The following is a 23,955-nucleotide window of genomic DNA, read 5'->3' as shown; positions in this document are numbered from 1 at the left end:
CCCCCCCAAAAAAAAACCCACTACCCACAACTATACACCACTACCATAGCCTTAAGGGGTGAAGGGAGGCACCTACATGTGGGTACAGTGGGTTTCTGGTGGGTTTTGAAGGGCTCACATTTACCACCACAAGTGTAACAGGTATGGGGGAATGGGCCTGGGTCTGCCTGCCTGAAGTGCACTGCACCCATTAAAACTGCTCCAGGGACCTGCATATTGCTGTGATGGAGCTGGGTATGACATTTGAGGCTGGCAAAAAAAATGTTAAAGTTTTTTTTTAAGGGTGGGAGGGGGTTGGTGACTACTGGGGTAGTAAAGGGAGGTCATCCCTGATTCCCTCCAGTGGTCATCTGGTCAGTTCAGGCACCTTTTTGAGGCTTGGTTGCAAGAAAAAATGGACCAAGTAAAGTCGACCAAGTGCTCGTCAGGGACGCCCTTCTTTTTTCCATTATCAGCCGAGGACGCCCATCTCTTAAGCACGCCCCAGTCCCACATTCGCTATGCTGTGGACACGCCCCCATGACCTTTGGTCGTCCCCGCAACGGAAAGCAGTTGGGGATGCCCAAAAACGGCTTTCGATTATGATTTGGGCGACCCTGAGAGAAGGATGCCCATCTCCCGATTTGTGTCAGAAGATGGGCGCCCTTCTCTTTTGAAAATAAGCCTGATAGACTACTTTTATTTTTCTTTCATTAAAAACCCCCCATATTTGTTCAATACAATCATCCTTAGGTTAAAATTGTTGTGCTATACATAACCTTTACCTCCTGTGTCTTCAAAGATCTGTGACTGAATTTGTGTGTTTAGTATAATCTGCTTTTATTTTATACATTGAACACCACCTTGATATAAATAGTGAAAGGTGGTATAGCAAATATTGCAACTAAATAAATAAGAATTGGGCTAGGTGAAAGGCTGTCGTAAGTTGCCTGAATAGCTAAATGGATTACCAGCTCTGAATATCAGCAATTTCCAGGGGTTGCTGATGAATATTCAGCGTGGGTTTCTGGTCATGGCCTGCTGCTGAATATCTGGTTCTAAATCAGACCAGAATGGCCAGTATTTAACAAATGGACTGAATATTGACTAAAGGTTCTATAAGTTATAAAAAAGCAAGTTATAAAAAAACAATTACCACATTTGCAAGTGGTGAAGCCTGATGAAAGTCCTTCTAGGGCAGCAGCTCATGGGCAAAGAGAGGTTAATATATGCAGGATCTAACCAGTATTATTTTGTCTGCTTCCGGCACTAAAACTGAAAATTAAATGCTGGGCCCTGTGCGGGCTTTGGTATTGAATTTCCAGCGTTTTCTTAAACCCAACTAGCGCATGACTGGTTAAGTTAATACTCAGACTTAACCAGCCATGGGTTAGCACATAAAGATAGAACATCTATTTATACGGTCCTATTTATGTGCTAAACCTGGCCGATTAGGTCTGAATATTGGGACCTAACCGGACTTTGCCGCAGAATAGCCCCAACATAGCCGGTTTTAAGTTTGGTGCTAACCGGTCATTTTCAGCAAGGATGACCAATTAAGTGCCACTGAAAATGACCGGATAGCCGCAACCAAGTGAGTTAACTGGTCGGTGGCTATTTACTGAGTTAACTCGCTTTGAATATTGGCTGGAAAATGTTTAAGTTTAAAAAGTGGCCTCAAGAAGGAGTGTTTTCAGGCTGGCTTTAAATATGGCAAGAGAGGTGCATGGTATTCCAGACTTTGTCCTCAGCAAGCTGGAGGGCACTGAACCAAGATTCAGCGGTAGATTTAGCAATGAATAATAATAGTTTGCCATCAGAGTGAAGTTTGGGAAGAGAGGTATATGGGGAAATGAGAGAGGAGAGGATGAATGTAGGAGTATGTGATTGCCCAAAACAATTTCATGGTTTATGACTGTTTCATACATTATCTGTAATACATGTCAACAACATTTGCAGCTTCAGTTTATGACAAAATTAAGACTCAAGTTTCAATTTTCAATTTTATTATAAATTTGATATACCGCCCAATTAGTATACTTTCTAAGCGGTTGACAATATACTCTAAAACAAAACAGAAAAGAATCAGAAAAGAAGTTACAATATCAGCAACAAAAAATAAGCATAAAGATCAAACTGATAGGCAAAGAGTATATTAAAAAGACACTTTACAAAGACAAGGTGTGTTGTAGGGATTCATTGGCTCCCACCGTCCTTGTACCCAAAAGCCAGTAAAAATGGGAGGTTAGGTTCTAAGCGCATCTCAAAACGAAAATGTTTTTAAGTCAGTCTTAAATTTTGTCAAGCTACATTCTAGCCTTAAGCTGGTGGGAAGTGCATTCCATAAGGATAAGGAAGGTCCTGAAACACTAAAAATATGGGTCCAAATCTGTACCTTTTAATCTAGAGAGGGAATTAACTACAATAAAGGCCTTCTAAAAGGAAGAGTATTACTATTAAAATATAAGCATAAGAAAAATGTGTGCATTAACATGTTTCAGGTACTAATTTCCTCAATTTAAGCAGTCAGAGTATGATTAGAAACTATTTAAAGTAAACTAACAGTCAAAAACATTCTTTGTTGAGCCTCACCACATTGGGCCTCCCTTCAGGCCTTGCCGCTGTATTCTCAAAGCCACTCATGCCATTTTTCTCCAAGTCCTTTCAGTCCACAGAGCCAGGGTCATGTGTCCGTGTTCGGTGGTACAGCTCAAGGGAAGGCAAAGATGCATTTTGGCAGGGTGAACATGCATGCTGGCACACATACCCACACCCCATCAGTCACTGACAATCAAATTATTCAACGCTTATTGTGCTGTACAGAGATTACAAATTTCTGTGCAGTAGAAATACGTATAACTGTATAATCAAATGCATGATATCTGCTCTCATCATGCACAGTATCTATAGGGTGGAAAGTGAAGGGACATTTCAATTAAATAATCCAGTCAACATTAGGGGTTTGGGTTACTGCTATTGCTCAAGATAACTAGCTTTAGATTCAGGCAGAGTTGATGATAGGGAAGTGGTTACCACTAGGAGAAAGTGCTTGACATTTGAGACTCAGATTAAAAAGTTGCTTTGTTCCATTGTTGTCATGGTTACTTCATTTATTCAAAGTTCCAGATTTTTCATCAAAGTAAAAAGGCCAGTTCTTACTGGTTTGACTGTAATAGTAGAAAAGATTCCTGGATTTATAGCAAAACTCCATGTATAAGCAGAACATTTCTTTAGAACACTGTCAGCATTTTTTTACCACCAAAATTTTCAGAAAAGCTCTTTTGAAGCTACTGTGGCACAAGGGGTAAAGAAAAGGGTTAATGAAGGAATTAAGCCACAATAGCCAAAATGCAATTTCATACCAGTAAGGATCTATGCACGTACCGTGGCAAGCAGCACGAATAACCATAAGAATAGAATATGGAGTCCAGCAAATAGCAAAGATACAGACAATGATGGAAAGAGATTTCGCAATTTTGACGTCCTTAGATAGCCTTGAATTGGAATTGGAACCTACGCTTTTGGAAGTAGCATCATTTCTCAGATTTGATTCTTTGCCATTAGTGTGCTTTGTGTGCTCTTCATCTAATGGTAAGGATGGAATGTGGGTCAGTATGGATATAGAATTTTGTTGTCGAGGTTGTGAAGAAGTAGATGACCCCTCAGCATTTTCAGGGATTTGCTGAGGTTTCACAAAGAATATGGAATTTGTCAATTTTTTTCTGGCCTTTGAAGGCACCTGATTGACTCCTTGAAACAGAATGCTTTGCTGGCTTTTGCTGCCTATTCTAATTCTCCAGCAAATGGTTATATTGAAATAACTGACAAGGACAGCTGGTATTACTAGGGAAGAAAGTGAAAAAGGAAGCAGGAAATCCCAAGTGTTGTTGAATTCATAAAAGCAAGCATCAGGAGGAACTGTACTCTTTCCAATAATATACTCCCAGAAAATAATGGGAGGGCAATAGACAGTGAAAGAAAACATCCATGCAAACAACATCTTCTTCAAAGCAATACGTGCATTATTCTGTTGCATCCGAAATTCTACCTGAAAAAAATATTCAATGCCGTCAATTAATAGAGTACAGTGGTTGTCTATGGAAGAAACATGAGGAAGAAGAGCAAGATGATCCTTCTATTTGCAATATAAATTACTATGTTAAGGATGCAGGCCTTTCCCCCCTATGCGCTCATTGATGCTATACAATCAAAAAAAGAGTTTAAAAAAAAACCAGTCAGAATAATGGAGAAATGTTGGAAAAGTGAGAAAAGTAATTGAAAAAAAAAACAAGAAAAAAGAGTTTTTCCTTAGTTTTGAAAAGCACATGACGACGCATTTTAGATAGAATGTAGAAATAGGAACTGAAACATCCAGGTCAGATCATATATAATTCTGCTGCTTATAGAGAAAGGATATGTCAATATAGGGTCTTGTCTAAAAATGCATGTTTATGTATGGGGATCTGAGGTGGGGGAAATACTTGAGTTCTCTCTGGGGAAAGGGGATATCATGGGGGAAGAGAAAGGAGGCAGCTCTTTATTGCTGAGCACCAGATCCTTAAGAAGCAGCCCAGAGCATTGGGCTGTGCCTTTATGGCCCAAAACTCCCAGGATGGAAAAATATCACTAGCTTTCTGCTGGTAGTATTTTTCCAGGAATAGCACAGCTTGCTGTGTTTACCGTAAGCTGTGTTATTGAATTTACATAGTAATGAGCGGTTTTGCACGCATTTTCAAAACCTATGGTAACTTTAACATGTGGTATAGTAATATAACATGTATTAGTGCTCTTTAATGCACTTTGATAACTAGCCTCCTAAGTCTTTTGTCAAGGACATGTCTATGAAACAAGAACAGAGTCTGTTTTCCATCCCATTATACATTTTGTGTATGTGACACACAGTTCTAGTGGTTGCAAAACCCTCATTTCTGGGCCCCTGAAATCTTCCTTATTTGACTCTCAGTTACCATGTTCTACTTTGTATTTTATGTTTTTCAGAAGATCAGCCTCAAGAAGGATTTTGAAGGCTAGTAGTGCCATGATATACTGAAACATGAAAAATATGGGAAACCAGAGATGAGTGAATAGTGAAATCTAGAGAACTCTGAGAACTGAGATGGTCAAAGAATGAAGAATGGCTGCGCTAGGCATGGTGAGAAGACACACGGATCTGGTTAAGTATTTCCACAGAAAAAAGGTTGACAGTAGGGTGGAGGAGTGGCCTAGTGGTTAGGGTGGTGGACTTTGGTCCTGGGGACCTGAGGGACTGAGTTTAATTCCCGGCACAGGCAGCTCCTTGTGACTCTGGGCAAATCACTTAACCTTCCAATGCCCACCGCATTGAGCCTGCCATGAGTGGGAAAGCGCGGGGTACAAATGTAACTAAAAAAAAACTATGCAGAGCTGGGCATGGGTATGGGCAGATGCAGCATATCTAACCTTCAGCAGAGCAATCAAGCAAGAAAAGAGTAAGAAAGAAACCAGTATTTGCCTTGGAGTGACACTGAGATTGCAAATCATTGTGATTTATTTTCATGATTCTATTCAATAACTGCATTTGAGTGGCCTAGTGGTTAGGGTGGTGGACTTTGGTCCTGGGGAACTGAGGAACTGAGTTCGATTCCTGGCACAGGCAGCTCTTTGTGACTCTGGGCAAGTCACTTAACCCTCCATTGCCCCATGTAAGCTGCATTGAGCCTGCCATGAGTGGGAAAGTGCAGGGTACAAATGTAACAAAAATAAAAAAATAAATAAAATAGCGTGGGGAAGGAATTTACAGTTAGAAAAGCAGACTTGTTAACCAACCTGTAGTGCACACCAACCCTAAAAATGAAAGAAAGCAGCTGCCATCACAGTGAACATCACTGCTGGCCAACTCATGACAATGGGGATAAGACAGAAAAGGTTCTCTTCCAGCCCTGGAATTGGTAAAGGTCACTTTCATAGCCTGCACCTTTGTTAACAACATAAGAATAACCATGCTGGGTCAGACCAATGGTCTATCTAACCCAGTATCCTGCTTCCAGCAATGGCCAATCCAAGTCACAAGTACCTGGCAGAACCCCAAATACCAGCAACATTCCATGATACCAAACCCAGGGCAAGAAGTGGCTTCCCCCATGTCTATCTCAATAGTGGATTATGGACTTATTAAAATCCAGATATGTTAACTGCCGTTACCACATCCTCCAGCCGTTCCAGAGCTTAATTATTCTTCGAGTGAAAAAAATATTTCCTCATTTGTTTTAAAAGTATTTCCATGTAATTTCATTGAGTGTCTCCTAGTCTTTGTACTTTTTGGGAGAGTGAAAAATCGATTCACTTCTATCCATTCTACACCACTCGGGATTTTATAGACCTCATTCATTTCCCCCCTCAGTTGTCTCTTTTCCAAGCTGAAGAGCACTAACCTGTTTAGCCTTTCCTTATACAGGAGGAGTTCCATCTCCTTTATCATTTTGGTTGCTCTTCTTTGAACCTTTTCTAATTCCACTATATCTTTTTTGAGATACAGTGACCAGAATTGAACACAATACTCAATGTGAGGTTGCACCATGGAGCAATACAGAGGCATTATAATATTCTTGGTCTTATTTTGCATCCCTTTCCTAATAATTCCTAACATCCTGTTTGCTTTTTAGGTCATCGCCGCACACTGGGCAGAAGATTTCAGCGTATTCTCTACAATGACACCTAGATCTTTTTCTTCAGTGCTAACTCCTAAGGTGGACGCCAGCATCAGGCAGTGGCGTACCAAGGGGGGGGCGGTGGGGGCGGTCCGCCCTGGGTGCCAGTGGGTGGGGGGTGCTCCGCCCCCACCGCCTCCCGTGGCCGTTCCCGCGGCGCCGCACATTAAAAAAACTGGCGAAGCAGCGTCGCAGGCAGCGCCTCGTGCCCTGCTTGTAAAAAAAATCAAATCTCCTTCTTTCTCCTCCTCGTCTTGACGTCTTGACGTCGACTCGGGCCTTCCAATCAATCCTGTATTGGAAGGCCCGAGTCGACGTCAAGATGAGGAGAAGGAAGGAGATTTGATTTTTTTTTTTACAAGCAGGGCACGAGGCGCTGCCTGCGACGCTGCTTCGCCGGTTTTAACGGGACTGAGGTGGGGAAGGAGAGGGGCGAAAGGGACTCGGGTGGGGGTGTTCAGAGGGGAGAAGGGGACTGGGGAGGGGGTCTCAGACAGGGGAGGGGAGAAGGGGACTGGGGTGGGGGTGTTCAGAGGGGAGAAGGGGACTGGGGTGGGGATCTCAGAGGGGAGAAGGGGACGGGTGGGGGAGTTCAGAGGGGAAAAGGGGAGGGGAGAAGGGGACTGGGGTGGGGATCTCAGAGGGGAGGGGAGAAGGGGACTGGGGTGGGGGTGTTCAGAGGAGAGAAGGGGACTGGGGTGGGGGTCTCAGACAGGGGAGGGGAGAAGGGGACTGTGGTGGGGGTCTCAGACAGGAGAAGGGGAGGGGAGAAGGGGACTGGGGTGGGGGTGTTCAGAGGGGAGAAGTGGGCTGGAACTGGGGGCTTAAAAAAGGGGCAGAGAGAGAGAGGGGACAGATCCTAGATGGAAGGGGGAGTGAGAGGGAGGGCAGACCCTGGATGGATGGGAGAGGGAGGGCAAATGGTGGATTGAAGGGGCAGAGAGAAAGGGCAGGCAGTGGATGGAAGGGACGGCAGAGAGGGCAGACACTGGATGGCAGAGAGAGAGTGAAGACAGATGCTGGATGGAAGGAAGACGGTGAAAAGAAGATGAGGAAAGCAGAAACCAGAGACAACAAACTGTAAATAAAATATATTTTTTTATTTTTTTTGCTTTAGGATATAGTATTGTAGCTGTGTTAATAAATGTTTATAAATAGAACATGTAAATAAGGTAATCTTTTTATTGGACTAATTTTAATACATTTTGACTTAACTTTCAGAGAACAAAACCCCCTTCCTCAGGTCAGGATAGGATACTGTAACAGCACTATACTGTACTGACCCGAGGACGGAGGTTTTGGCCTCGGAAAGCTAAATGTATTAGTCCAATAAAATGGTATTATTTTACTTTCTATATTTGTTTTATTTCTATTTGTTAATTTGTAAAGTGGTGATTGGTACTTGTTAGTTTTTTTTAAATTTACATCTGCTGTCTTTATATTTTGCACAGTACTAGAGGACAGTTTCTGTTTCTGTGGTGTTGCATTGTATGCAGAGTCTGGCATTGGGGGTTCAGTTTAATTTTTGTCTAAATAGAAAGTTTATGATTACTTATTCTATAGTGGCTTAGGGTGTATCTGTGTTTGTGAAAAAGACATGGCTTTCAGTTGGCATTGACTGTGCAGGATCTACGATCTGCACTATTCTGTCTGGTTTCGTTTTACAATAGGTGAATTGATGTTCTAGTGCTCACTGTAGTGTTTAGGATGCTTTCCTTTTCCTTGTGTGACTCGTAGAAATGACTGCTTATGGTATGGTATGGTAGAATTGCTCTATAGGTCCTGAGTGTTTTGTATTCTCGGCATGCCTAGTACTGGATTTGGGGGGGGGGGGTGTTAAAAAATGACCGGCCCCGGGTGTCAACTACCTTAGGTACGCCACTGGCATCAGGTAACTATGATTTGGATTATTCGTCCCAATGCTTAACCTCTTTGCTATTAATGATCAAGCACTACCACTTTAAACCTTATGTCGAATAGGGTCTCTCTATAGTCGATGACCTAATATATGTTACAATCCAATTTATTACTCAGGAACCTTCATGCAATACCATAATGTATTCTTCTTTACTATATATGTATGCATATGGTGCTTTTATATATATATATATATATATATATATATATATATATATATATATATATATATATATATATATATATACCAGGATATGTTCCATATATATTATGTTCCATGTATGTTACCATGTATGTATACACCTTAATGCAACACCATTTGTAATTCTGTTACCTGGAAATGACGACCGCCATTATGGCAAATGTAAGCCACATTGAGCCTGCAAATTGGTGGGAAAATGTGGGATACAAATGCTACAAATAAAATAAATAAATAAATAAATGTGCATCACTTTGCATTTGTCCACATGAAATTTCATCTGCCATTTGCATTCTAGCAGCTTATGCTATGTTAGGTACAAGAATCAGTTTTTCAACAAGAGGTGAATTCAGTGAAGCACAGTAAACTATGCTAACATTAATATGAGTAACATAGGTACAGCGCATGTTATTTAGGTGGTATTTATCTAATGATTAGTGTAATCATATACCATTATCGCACATTATCTGCTACAGGGCTTATTTTATTTCTATGAGCCCTGTAGTAGATCAAGGAAGGGACGATCAAGGAAGACAAAGACGTAGTGGAGAGACTGAATGAATTCTTTGCTTCGGTCTTCACCGAGGAAGATTCGGGTGGGATACCAGTGTCGGAAATGGTATTTCAAGCGAACGAGTCGGAGAAACTTACTGACTTCACGGTAAACCTGGAGGACGTAATGGGGCAGTTCAGCAAACTGAAGAGTAGCAAATCTCCTGGATCGGATGGTATTCATCCTAGAGTACTGATAAAACTGAAAAATGAGCTTGTGGAGCTACTGCTAGTGATATGCAACTTATCCTTAAAATCGAGCGTGGTACCGGAAGATTGAAGGGTGGCCAATGTAACACCGACTTTTAAAAAAGGCTCCAGGGGAGATCCGGGAAATTATAGACCGGTGAGTCTGACACCAGTGCCGGGGAAAATGGTAGAGGCTATTATTAAAAACAAAATTACAGAGCACATCCGAGGACATGGATTACTGAGACCGAGTCAGCACGGCTTTTGTGTGGGGAAATCTTGCCTGACCAATTTACTTCAATTCTTTGAAGGAGTAAACAAACATGTGGACAAAGGGGAACCGGTTGATATTGTGTATCTGGATTTCCAAAAGGCGTTTGACAAGGTACCTCATGAAAGGCTACAGAGGAAATTGGAGGGTCATGGGATAGGAGGAAATGTCCTATTGTGGATTAAAAACTGGTTGAAGGATAGGAAACAGAGAGTGGGGTTAAATGGGCAGTATTCACAATGGAGAAGGGTAGTTAGTGGGGTTCCTCAGGGGTCTGTGCTAGGACCGCTGCTTTTTAATATATTTATAAATGATTTAGAGATGGGAGTAACTAGCAAGGTAATTAAATTTGCTGATGACACAAAGTTATTCAAAGTTGTTAAATCGCGACAGGATTGTGAAAAATTACAAGAGGACCTTACGAGACTGGGAGACTGGGCGGCTAAATGGCAGATGACGTTTAATGTGAGCAAGTGCAAGGTGATGCATGTGGGAAAAAAGAACCCGAATTATAGCTACGTCATGCAAGGTTCCACATTAGGAGTTACGGACCAAGAAAGGGATCTGCGTGTCGTCGTCGATAATACACTGAAACCTTCTGCTCAGTGTGCTGCTGCGACTAGGAAAGCGAATAGAATGTTGGGTATTATTAGGAAAGGTATGGAAAAGAGGTGTGAGGATATTATAATGCCGTTGTATCGCTCCATGGTGCGACCGCACCTTGAGTATTGTGTTCAATTCTGGTCGCCGCATCTCAAGAAAGATATAGTAGAATTGGAAAAGGTGCAGAGAAGGGCGACTAAAATGATAGCAGGGATGGGACGACTTCCCTATGAAGAAAGATTAAGGAGGCTAGGGCTATTCAGCTTGGAGAAGAGACGGCTGAGGGGAGACATGATAGAGGTATATAAAATAATGAGTGGAGTGGAACAGGTGGATGTGAAGCGTCTGTTCACACTTTCCAAAAATACTAGGACTAGGGGGCATGCGATGAAACTACAGTGTAGTAAATTTAAAACAAATTGGAGAAAATTTTTCTTCACCCAACGTATAATTAAACTCTGGAATTTGTTGCCGGAGAAAGTGGTGAAGGCGGTTAGCTTAGCAGAGTTTTAAAAGGGGTTGGACGGTTTCCTAAAGGACAAGTCCATAAACCGCTACTAAATGGACTTGGGAAAAATCCACAATTCCAGGAATAACATGTATAGAATGTTTGTACGTTTGGGAAGCTTGCCAGGTGCCCTTGGCCTGGATTGGCCGCTGTCGTGGAAAGGATACTGGGCTCGATGGACCCTTGGTCTTTTCCCAGTATGGCATTACTTATGTACTTATGTAGATAATGCACCATTATCAAATTGCTCCCTTAGTAAGGGCCCCATGTGAAAAATAGGGCCTGTGTCAATTCAAGTGTGCATTAGTCTGTGTCAGTGTTAGTACAGTTTACCACACCTTTTAGGGGGTTAGTTATTAAGATGTGTTATGGCATAACATGCATTATTTGCTTCTTAACACATATTAAACAACAATAACATGTATTATGTTACTATGATGCACATTAATTTGTTATCACCAGATACAAAGTAATGAGATTCAAAACAAATGCATGCAAACATTCCATTACTATGTAAATCAAACAATGCAGCATTATTATTCCTTACAGGGAGAATCAAGCCGCAAATGTGTGTCTGATGCTCCTTGGCTATAATCTCCACCCTCCACTAGAAGCCCCTGACATACCCCCCCCCCCCCCAAAGTCCCTCATTACATCACCCCCAAATAAACTTCCATCACAAACATCCCTCCAAAGAGCTTGCCCGTTCCCACAAAAACCCCGCACCCTTCCGTAGCACCCATCCCCCCCCCCCCCCCCCCCCATCTTTCTGGTAAAATTTCCTGGTATCTATGGGTTCAGGGCGGGAGTGATCCCAGCCGCTACTGCCCTTGCTGGCACTAGTCTCATGGTACTAGCACTAGGATCAATTTACCATGCAAGGGCCTTTTGCAGCCAGATGCTCCCAGGCAGTATGCTGCATTTATTCAGGTACCTTGTGAATGACTAACCTGTGGTACTGAGATACCAGTTAGTCATTCCTGTGGTAAACTAAGGTGTGGTAAAAGTTGGGCTTTATCACACTTTAACAACTAATTCCCCTCCCCCAAGTATTAATCTATTCAAGAGGTAATTTTCAGTATCTATTTGTGTAACAAGGTCTGTGGGTACAAAAGTACACAAAGTCTGGTACCAGAGATTTTGTAAGCACTTTTCAAAGGGAAAATACCTTTTGAAAATTGATGACATGGTTTTGTAGCCACATCATTTGCACCTCCTTTTATTGTGGGTAGCCAAACAGGGGTAAAACTGTTCCTGTATGCTTGTACCATCCATGATGGCTCTGAGGGGACAATTCCCATCAGACACATTCTAGGTAGATAACTCCTAAGCTGCCCCGTTAGGTGCTTTTAATGATTATCCTCCCCAAGTGTTTAGTTTAAAATTTGATATACCACCCTTCATGTAATGTACCATAGGGGTATGCAAATAATTTAAAACAAATTAAAATCATCAATGAACTAAGAGGCCCTTTTACTAAAGGGTGTTAAAGACATGAAAAACAAGTTACCACAAAATGTGTTAATGCATTTTACAGTATTTTGCTTGTTTGTGTACGCTATGCACGCATTAACTATTTTTCAAAAATAATTTTTTAGAGGGGGCAGGCCATGGGCAGAGAATGCAGAAAAACAGAGAGGGTTTAAAAGTACACCAACAAAAATACAACAAAAAAGTACACAAGGACCTTCAAAACTGGGACAATCAAAAGTGTTTATTCAAGAATGACCCGACATGGGCCATGTTTCAGCATGAATCTGCCTGCATCAGGGGTCAATAGAAACATGCAAATTCTTTTGATAAATATTGCAGACAAATCCTTTAGTAAGTGAAACAAAACTTTCAATCTTCATGTAAGTATCTGTGTAAATGCAGAAAAACAAAAGCAGCTGACTTGATTGTCCAACTGACATGTCAAAAAGGGTCATTCTTGAATAAACACTTTTTTGTTGTCCCAGTTTTGAAGGACCTTATGTACTTTTTTCATTGTGTGTATGGGCAGAGAATGGCCATGAAAGCATTAACCAGCTAGTGTATCCACATTAGTTTGTGCTGACTAATGCTGAATTAATGTGGGAATACTTACAGACTTCTAAATAGGAGGCGGTCCTGTGCATGGGGAGGAAAGTTAGCATGGGACCTGAAAAAAAATAATAAAGCCCTAAATATTGCTGCATTGAATCTGGGCTTAGCACACAAGAAAGTCCCACGTTAAGAAGTGCTACGCCTCGGTACAGTGGGAGTGGCAAGATGGCGTCCTAGCTTGCTGCGTGAGCGTCTCGGGAGTCTGCTGGAAATACCTCATTTTCATTTTTCCTGTGTTGAAATGCCTCATACTAAGCGGAAAGCGGCGATTAAAAGGCAACCGCTGATAGCCTTTACTTCGTCTCCGATACAGCAGACCCTAGACCGCTACATGACAAGCTTCCCGGTGGAACATGGTTTGGCGAGTCCCGCGTTGAGTGACGCCGAAGGAGCGACGTCTATTCTGGGGCCGGATACCACGCTATCGCCGCCTGAGCTGACGCGACCTCCGTGTCCTGCTAGTTCCAGGGCGGGGTTTGCAGGCCAAGCTGAGACGGAAGACGCTGACAGTTTGAGCCTGATCGGCGGTTCCTCCCCTGGACAAGCAGAAGGAAACATACTGGAGCAAGGAGCCCCACAGGAGGTTACCCTGACGGCTATTTGGCAAGCGGTCCGGGGACTTTCGGCTGAGGTGGCTAAATCTACTAAAGAAATGTCTACAATAGTGAGTAAACTGTCTACAATGTCGGAAGCTTTTGATAAAATAAAAATAGAGGTAACAAATCAAGTATCTCAGGTAAAAGAGGAGGTAAATACAATGAAATTGATTGTGGACACCTTGGTTAAAGATAAAATGCTAACATCTCGCATAATAGAGCAAATTGAGAACTTTAATCGACGTCTTACACTTAGGCTACTGAATTTTCCAATTTCACCTGTATTATCGTCTCATGATTTCTTCAAAAAATATCTACAAGAGATTCTGAAGCTCTCTCCTAAAGATATTCCCCCTTGTAATAAAGTTTATTACCTTCCAACTATCCAGAAACGTGGAGAGGCTTCTCAATCAGTAAATATGGTGAACATAGCCTCTCAGAGAAATTATATTGACTTGCAGAATTTAACAGCATTATTAGAAGATTCTATGGCTGAAATATCTAATTGGGGGACTTTGATAGTATCCTTTGTATTTGAGCAGGACTTAAATATGATTATGAAATTATATTTCAAAAACTCCTCAGCACTCTTTTGCGGTCAAAAAATATGGGTATACCCTGATGTTACAAAGGTGACCCAGCAAAGAAGAAAACAATTCTTGACCCTGAGAGAAGATGTAAAAACTTTGGGCGCAACTTTTATATTGGTTTATCCCTGTAAATGTGTGATACGTTTATTAGGTGTTAAATATGTTTTTTTTTTTTTAGCCAAGTCAGCTGAAGGTTTTTCTGGACTCTAAAAATCCAACTAGCCGTCAGACTGGAACAACTGAATCAGCGAATAAAGTATGATGGGATAAAGAACAGGACTATGCCAATTGTGGTTTAAAATTCTATTTTCCTTATTGAATGCTCCTTTTAGTTTTCTAAATCCACTCCCTCCCAAATAATTGTTGTGGTCTAAGGAAGAGTTACAATATTATGATTAGATATATATATCTTGTATTTTGTAATTGCCTTATAACTGTTTCTCTGTATTACCTTACAAATTGATATTCATTTGTAAAAATTTGAAATTTAATAAATAAAAAATTAAAAAAACAAGAAGTGCTACGCCTGGATTCCAATGCCCTTTATTTATTTATCAAATTTATATCCCGCCTATCCAATACATCTAAGCAATACATCTATCCAATACAACTTACACTCATAAAAGTTAACATATAACTCGAGACTAAAACATATCATACAATAAAATAAAAACATAGAACATACAACAAATTTATAAAATAAAATTAAAAAATCAAAATTCAGCATAAAATTATCTTAGGGCTCCTTTTACAAAGCAGCGCTAATCAGTAGCACAGCTTTGTAAACGGAGCTCTTAGTTAATCAGAAAAATGCCTTGCAAAATAAAAAGGCCTTTATTTTTTAAACATTAATAGTGGGAAAGGGAAATGGGACTTGATATACCGCCTTTCTGAGGTTTTTTTTTTTTTTTGCAACTACATTCAAAGCAGTTTACATATTATCCAGGTACTTATTTAGTACCAGGGGCAATGGAGAGTTAAGTGACTTGCCCAGAGTCACAAGGAGCTGCAGTGGGAATTGAACTCAGTTCCCCAGGATCAAAATCCACTGTACTACCCACTAGGCTACTCCTCCAAAGTGAAGCAATTTACTACTACTACTACTTAACATTTCTAGAGCTCTACTAGGGTTACGCAGCGCTGTACAAATTAATTTGATGTATTTCCAAAGGAAGTGCGTTCTACATTGTTGGTCCCGCTACAAAAAATATACGAGCATGGTCTTCAGCAAGACCATTGATAAGAGCATCCCTAAAAGAGAGAAAGATTGTTAGAAAGACCAGATGGAAGTGGAGGGGTGAAAATAATGTCTAATTACAAAGAACATTAACAAGTATCTAAGTGGAGTGGAGGAATGGCCTTGTGGTTAGAGCACAGTGATTGGTTCAAATTCCACTGCTGCTCCTTGTGATCTTGGGCAACTCACTTAACCCTTCATTGCCTCAGCTACAAGCATAGATTGTGAGCCCTCCAGGAACAGGGAAATACTCACTTTACCTGAATGTAACTCACCTTGAGTTACTACTGAAAAGGTGTGAGCAAAATCCAAATAATACTAGATAGATAAGTAAGATAGGGAATTCTGCTGCCAAGTAACTTCTGAAAAAGTGTTCTTTTCTAGATTACATATATAAAGAGATAAACTCAAAATAATACAGGGAGTGAAACTTTTGTAAATCAATAAATGCCAGATTGTTTGCACAATTAGTTTGCGGGCGCTTTCCACCTTATAATGACAATTAAATAATGACAATTAAATAATTAAACAAATGGAACCTCAAATCCCCCGGTAGCGAAAATTTCAATACAGACCTAACACTACCAACATAGGGGTCCGTTTACTATCATAGGTTCCGTAAGGGACAGAAGAGGAGGAAAACCAATCGCTCAAAAAAACTCACTCTAAGTGAGAAAAACGAGCGACTTAAAAAACCTCCTCCTGTTCCTTACTAACGCCTAATGTGGAATACGCCAATCACCAAACTAAACACACATGTTCTAAGACAATAGTATCAATTGTTCACCACCCTACTGAACTGAGAGCCCCCCCAGGAAGTACTGAACTGAGAGCCCCCCGCAGGGAGTAAATTAACTGACCCTACCTGGTTAGCCCAGTAGAAAAGGACATATTAACCTAAGTTATAATGAGAGCAGCCACAAGATGTCATGATTGCTCTATATGACAAGCCATGATGCACAAGACCTCAGGACATATGTTTAGTTCAGTTCAGTAGAATTGCCCTATTGCCTTCAACTTTTCTTATAATGCATTATTCTCAGAGAGCAAAAATAGTTTGCAGTTTTACAAGAAAATCTCCCCTGTACTACAAAATATAACTTAGTTTTAAAGAAATGAAAATATTATGCCCAGTTTTATGAGTTTGCTTAAAGTCAGACCCAGAGCATAGTTGCATGGAAGAGCTGGGCTTTATATTTTGTTTTTGATTACTGCTGTTACATAGTTTCATGTTTTCCATGCCTCATCATTCCCTTAGGAGAGTGTCATGGGTTATTTGTAAAACTGATAGGATAATCCCCTTCTTCCAGAATGCTGAAGGGAATAGAAATGTTTGTTAAATACATTGAAATAAAGGGCAACAAGCAAATATTATTTTAAGATGATGCTTTTTTAAGTGGAATAATTTCTTTTATTTATTTTTATTTGTTACATTTATATACCACATTTTCCCACCTATTTGTAGGCTCAATGTGGCTTACATAGTACCGGAGAGGCGTTACAGACTCCGGTGTAAACAAATACAAAGTGATGTTGTGGTAAGATAAAGTTCATGTGGCACAGCCACACTAGGGAATCGTACAACGGAAGAGTTGTGTTATGTCCATTACGTTCTTTAGTTTTGTTGTGTTGCAAAAATCAGGCATTTATGTTGGATCGGTAGGGTATGCCTTTTTAAACAGGTTCGTTTTTAGTGTTTTCCGGAAGTTTAGATGTGCTTATGTAGGAAAAACTGGACGCGTAAGTTGATTTGTATTTGAGTCCTTTGCAGCTTGGGTAGTGCAGATTTAGGTTCGTTCATGTTGATTCAGATGTGTTTCTAGTTGGTAGGTCGATCAAGTCTGTCATGTATCCCGGAGCTTCACCGTAGATAATTTTGTGAACCAGAATGCAGATTTTGAAAGCAATGCATTCTTTGATTGGGAACCAGTGTAGTTTTTCACGAAGGGGTTTTGCACTTTCAAATCGCGTTTTTCCGAAGATAAGCCTAGCTGCCGTGTTTTGAGCGGTCTGAAGTTTCTTTAAGGTTTGTTCTTTGCATCCCGCATAAATTCCATTGCAGTAGTCTACATGGCTTTGATTGTATCAGGTTGCAAAATGTTCTCCTCGGGAAGAATTGTTTCACGCATTTGAGTTTCCACATTGAGTGGAACATTTTCTTTGTTGTGGATGTCACTTGGCTCTCTAGTGTTAAGTTGCGGCCCAACTCCCACGGCACATCTGGGGATCAGCTGCAGCACACCAATGTGCCACTGCACTCTGGTTGTAAAACACTGGGCTACCATATAAAAATAGGACAGATATTTATTAGGTCCCATTTATAAGCTAACCCTAGCTACTTAAGTGCTGAATATTATCACTTAAGTTGCCAAGTGCTGACTCCGCCCCTGGAACACCTCCAAGATAGCCAGTTTTGTGTTTGGCACTAACCATGCTATTTAGCGCACTTAGGGGTTTTTGTTTTACTAAAGCTTAGCTCGAGTTATCTGCAGCAGGGCCCATAGGAATAAAAGGAGGAGAGAGCGGAGGGCACTTTAAGGAGGGAGTTAAGGGTGGCGAAGAGACGACGAGGGTTGGAGCTGAACGAATTGGTCAATTGGGTGTAATAATCCTGTTTGGCAAGGAATAGGGAGGATTGGAAGGAGGATAGCATGAATTTGTAGTGAAGGAAATCTGAGTGGGTGCGGGATTTCCTCCAGAGGCGTTCAGCAGATCGGGCACAGGAGCGAAGGTAACGGATGCAAGGGGTCAGCCATGGCTGGGGAATAGTACGCTTAGTGGGACGGGAGGTGGATAGTGTGAGGGTGTCTAGAGCAGAGGAGAGAGTGGCATTGTAGGCGGAGACAGCCTTGTCGACAGACTCAGAGGACATGATGGAGGGGAGGAGATTAGAGATACTAGAGGATAGGGTGGGAGGGTCAATAGCCTGAAGATTCCTGGAGGTAGTGGTTGAAGTTGGACAGGGCTGAGGGGGGGGTGAAGAAGTGTGAAGGTGATCAGGTGATGATCGGACAGAGGAAGAGCTGATGCGTGGAAATTGGAGGGAGAGCCGGAAGAGGAGAGGACGAGGTCAAGACAATGGCCGTCTCGGTGAGTAGGGGTGGTGGAGCATAGCTGGAGGTTGAAGGAGGATGTTAGAGTGAGGAACCAAGAAGCGTGAGGGTCGGATTGGTCATCAACGTGTATGTTAAAGTCTCCGAGAATGAGGGATGGAGATGAGGGTTCGAGAAAAACGGAAAGCCAGGCATCAAAGTCGGTAAGGAAGGAAGAGAGGGATTTATTAGGGGGGCGGTAAATGACTGCTACTCTGAGTGGCAATGGATAGAATAGCCGGATTGAGTGTGCTTCAAAGGATGAGAAGCAGTGAGACTGTGGTAGGAGGAGGGGTTGGAAACTACAGGAGGGCGAGAGTAGAAGCCCGATGCCTCCACCGTGACCAGCTGGGCGGGGAGTGTGGGAGAAGAGATAACCTCCATGGCAAAGGGCCGCGACTGAGGCAGAGTCATCAGGGGAGAGCCAGGTTTCAGTTAGGGAGAGCAGTTTAAGGGAACGAGAGATGAAGAGATCGTGGGTGAAGGGCAGTTTGTTGCAGACCAAGTGGGCATTCCACAGGGCACATGAGAAGGGGAGGGAAGAGGGGGGAAGGAGGGGAATAGGGACGAGATTGGAGACCTCACGGAATCGTTTGTATGGATAGGGGGAGGACAGGTGAGGGGGGCCTGGGTTAGGATTAATGTCTCCCGCGGATAGCAAGAGGAGGAGCAAGAGAGTGCGGAGGAGGGTGGGGGAGGTCGGGCGACAAAGGTGATGAAGACGGGATGCATGTAGGAGGAATAGTGATGGGTTAATGGCAGGAAGGAGGTGTTGAAGGTTAAGAGCTAGGAAGGAGGAGGGGGACAAGAGAGATGGTGAGGTGGTGAGGGATGGGGTGAATAGGGTATTGCCGTAGCGAGTAGGACGGGATGGGGGCATGGGGGGCAATGATTTCCAGCGGTAGACAGCGGTAGGGGGAGGGGAAAAAGATTAGGAAGGGACAGGGCAAGGAAGAGAATGTGGACAGGGGCCATAAATAGTGATTGAGGGGTGACAGGTGTATGTGTAGTGACAGGGGGTAGGCGGGCTGGAACAAGCTGGTGCAGATGGACAGAAACGAGCAGGGGGAATTGATGGACTGGAGAGCAGGTAAGTCAGTGGCTGACAAGTTAGCAGGCAAGTAAGTCAATGGCTGACAAGCTATTTAACAAGCAATTGATGGAATTGATGGACTGGAGAGCAGGTAAGTCAATGGCTGACAAGTTAGCAGGTAAGTAAGTCAATGGCTGACAAGCTAGCAGGCGGGCTGGAACAAGCTGGTGCAGATGGACAGGAACGAGCTGGGAGAAGCTGGATCCGACGGACTGCGGCAGGCTGGAGCAGGTAGCTGATCAGGCGGGCTGGAACAAGGTGGTGCAAATGGACTAGAACGAGCAGGGAGGAGCTGGGAGAAGCTGGATCCGACGGACTGGGACAAGCTGGAGCTGAAACACGCTGGAACAAGCTGGATCAGGTGGGCTGGAACAGAGGAGAGCTGAGTGGCAGGCTGGAGCAGGTAGCTGGAACAAGCTGGATCCGACGGACTGGGAAAAGCCAGAGCAGGTAGCTGGAACAAGCTGGATCCGACGGACTGCGGTAGCTGGAACAAGCAGGGAGAGGCAGGAGCAGGTAGCTGGAACAAACAGGGAGAAGCTGGATCCAACGGACTGCGGCTGGGCGAGCTGGGCGGCAGGACTGGAGCGAGCTGGAGCTGGCTGGATCAGGTGGACTGGAACAAGATGGGCAGAGGAGAGCTGGGCAGCAGGGCTGAAACACGCTGGAACAAGCTGGATCAGGTGGGCTGGAACAGAGGAGAGCTGAGTGGCAGGACCGGGACACGCAGGAAAAGACGGACTGGAGCGATCTGGAGCAGGGTTTGCTGATGAAGAGCCTTTCTGAATGGCCAGAACTTAAGCAAACCAGTGAAGGCATCAACCAAGCCACTGGAATCCAGACGATTTGTGGCAGAAAACTTCAATCCCTTTGTCTTGGCAGTCAAAGGAGATCCGTTCCACCATGTTAGTTCGCTGTCTGTACCTGGATGAGTGGTGCTGGCCGGCGATAGAGTCCCCCGGTCGGGTGCTTCAGGCGCCGCCACGCAGGTAGGTCGCGTCCGCGTGGTCGGGTTGATGGGTCAGGGACGCCAAGCCAAGGCGGGCCTCACGAGCCGTCGGTAGGCGATCCGCGTCCAGTGTCGGAGGCCGCTGGCGGGCTCACTCTTTTCTCCGCTGTGACTCAACTCCAGGGCAATTCCTGCCGGGGGGGGGCGCGACGGCGGTGCAAGGGTTCCTGGGATCGGCAAGGCTGAGGCCTGGTCAACCAGGGCATCCACTCGAAAAGATCCCTCCCGGGTTGTTCTGCCGGGGAGCATGCCGTCGGACCGTGAGTTTCCGGAGTCAGTGAGAAGATTATGTGTCCAGGGCTCACCTGGGGCTCACAATGCAACCGTGAGCGCCGTAAAACCGATCTTGCGACCGACCAATTCAGCGGAGCTCCTCGCGGTGCTTCCTATCAGTCGGCCATCTTCTTTTCAATATCAGGCCCATAATTTATCCATATGTTATGTGATTTCTACTATTGAGTGCTACTGTTGTAAAGTAATTTCCAAACACCCATTTTCACTTACACATGTAAATGGCCTGTTATAAAATTGCAACTGGCGGAAAAGTGTGTGTGCTGACATAATGGCGTGTACTTTGCCAGAAGGCATATATAGGGGCAGAGTTTGGTTGGAGTGCAGACAGATTCACAAATACATACATAGGGGTCCTTTTACCGAACTGTGGTAAAAAGTGGCCTTAGCACATCCTTGCATGGGTAAAATGGCTGGGTTTTTTTTTCAATTAATGGCCATGTGCTAATTTCCCCATTAGTACGTGGCCATTAGCACGTCAGTCCCTACCATCACCTATTTTATAGGCAGTAAAGGCTCACGCTCTAATCACATGCTAATCACTTAGGGGCAATGCTTTTTTTGTAGAAAAAAAGGTGCCGGTACTCATTATGGGCGGGGTCACCACATATGGCTCCAACCCTATTATAGCCACACCCACATTAGCCACCCCCTTATACCAGCCATGGCGCATATAAACAGACATCATTGAAAATATTACAGTACTATAGGAGAAAAAAATAACGTGATTTTTTTTCATTATAAATAATTTCTGTAAGCTGTTACAGCTCCAGTATACCCAGTGCAAAATAAGACAGCAGATGTAAATTCTCAAATTGGACATATTCCAAACACTAAAATGAAAATAAAATGATTTTTTTCTACCTTTGTTGTCTAGTGACTTTGTTTTTCTATCCATATTGGTCCCGAAAGTGGGGTATGTGACTCAGTTATGCCACAAGATAGAGGACATCAATTGAATAATCCTGCAAAATTCCAGCCTCAGGTATGGACTAATTAAGGGGCCCTTTTACAAAGGTAGAGTGGGGCTGCCGCATGGGTAACACGCACCAAATCAGCCCTACCACCAGGGTAATACGGGAGACCTGCGGTAGTTCCAAAGTTGGCATGTGCAGTTTCCCGCGGTGGAAAATAATTTTCTACTTTCTACCACAGGATGGCATTCCCGGCGGTAACTGGCAGCACGGCCACATTGCTCCACACTGCCCGATTATCTCAGGGTTAGCGCATGAGCCCTTACCATCTACTAAATAGGTGGCGGTAAGGGCTCACGCAGTAAGTAGCTATGTGCTAATTTTAATATTAACACATGGCCATGTACTGCCCCATTTTTAAAATGGCCTTTTTCCCATTATAATATAAATTTCATGAGCCAAAACTAGCACAGGCCACTTTTTAGCATAGCTTAGTAAAAGGGCCCCTAAGCCTTTAACAAATTAGAAACTTTTATCAATTAAAAAAAAAGTAATTAACCCCAAAAATCATATCCATCACTTTAGGTACCTGCAATTTTAAAGTTGTAAAAAAATGCATACTTCCATTCTACTGACCCTATAGTACACAAAACTTTCAAAAATGAAAGTTGCCCCTCCAAACTTCTATAGCCTTTATCTCTGTTATTTGTAACCCCACTTTTGGTATCTTTTTACACAGCAGGTCACATAAACAATCATAATGGTTAGAACTCTAACATAGAATATGTAACAAAAAAAGAAAAGAAAATGATGATTCAATAACCACGGTTATATAATGCACACTCAAACATTACTCTTATAATGCTCAGAGGTCTTTTGGTACTTTCAGAGAGGAAGCTATCAATGTGGGCTACCGTTAAGATGGGTTATTTTGCCACAAGTCAGGGTTTTTTTTTTTAGCACAGGTTCCCGTTTTATGCAGTCAGGCCTTGTTCTAAAATAGCACACCATGGGAAAATGACCCATCTTAATGATAGCCCATGATGATAACGTCCCACCTTTAAGGAATAACACTTAAGGAATAACAAAAATGTAAACTTTTTTAAACTTACAGCTTTAGTTATAGAAAGAAAGCGATCGTAGCTAATAAGAACAATGGTGCATATCGAAGTCACACATAATACGGTATCTATCGATAACCACAGTTTGCAAGTAACTCTTCCTAGGAGCCACTGTCCTGTCAGCACGTAAGGGATGTAGAGTGGAATGGAGAATGCACCTAGAAAAATAAGAATAATCAATATCTTCCAATGTCATGTTTCTTAAGCAGTAAACATACGGACCTATGAACAACTTCCAGTGAAAATTTTGTATACTTAAATTTGTAGTTTCCTATATTTGTTCTATCATATCAAGCACACGGTAAGCTTGTTCTATAAGATAAAGTGGTTGATTTTTTTTTCTCCAGCTGATCAGGGACTTGAATCAGAAACCTTTACTATGCAAGCCTTGGAACTGGGCTGATGCTGACCTTAGATATCTTTCACATGCTTTCTGAACTCCTCTTTGCTCATGATGATAGGATCCATTCACAGTGAAAAGAAGGCAGGTGCTATTGCAGAAACTGTAGGAGTGTTTGGGGACATGGTTTGGGCAGAGCACAGGTGAAGTCTTGAAGTAATGCATATGTTATTAAAAATGCTCCTATGCATATACTTCAGCCATATATATGTATACAAGTTCCTGAGCAGGCATAGATGTATGAAGTTGCATTTTAGCTACAAGTTCATAGATGTGGAGGAGGGGCATTTTCAATATGCCGTCTATGTCCAACTTTGGATGTTTTGCTCAAAATGTCCAGAATCTGAATAGCAAATATAGCGATTTTTGAAACAGCAAAAAAAATTTTTGAACGGCCACATACTAGATGTTTTTGTTCTCCGTGAGTTTATCTTTTTGGTCCATTTTTGAGAAAAAAAAACATCCGAGTGAAAAACACACAAAATCAAGCCATTGAGATGTAGGAGAAGCCAGCATCCTTAGTAGACTGGCCACAGACATCCCAGCAGAGCAGTGGGACACACTAGGGGGGCACTGCAGTGGACTTTACCTAAAAGCTCCCAGGTACACTTGTCACCATTGCT

At 42.7% G+C, this 23,955-nt stretch overlaps 1 protein-coding gene across 1 annotated transcript in view; it reads right to left on the bottom strand.

The window, feature by feature from the left end:
* Positions 1 to 1,963: 1,963 nt before the first annotated feature.
* Positions 1,964 to 23,955, bottom strand: part of LOC115458614 (histamine H3 receptor-like) — a 30,037-nt gene continuing 8,045 nt past the window's right edge. The window contains exons 2-4 of the mRNA XM_030188489.1: positions 22,924 to 23,090; positions 3,364 to 4,027; positions 1,964 to 2,043 (exon numbers count right to left, since the gene is read on the bottom strand). Coding sequence (XP_030044349.1) covers positions 1,964 to 2,043; positions 3,364 to 4,027; positions 22,924 to 23,090 — 911 coding nt within the window. The remainder of the gene's footprint in view (positions 2,044 to 3,363; positions 4,028 to 22,923; positions 23,091 to 23,955) is intronic.

This window comes from Microcaecilia unicolor, chromosome 1 (genome assembly GCF_901765095.1).
Source record: "Microcaecilia unicolor chromosome 1, aMicUni1.1, whole genome shotgun sequence".
Lineage (NCBI taxonomy): Eukaryota > Metazoa > Chordata > Amphibia > Gymnophiona > Siphonopidae > Microcaecilia > Microcaecilia unicolor.
The sequence above is the reverse complement of the archived record's forward strand: the minus strand, read 5'-3'. Positions and strand labels throughout refer to the sequence as shown.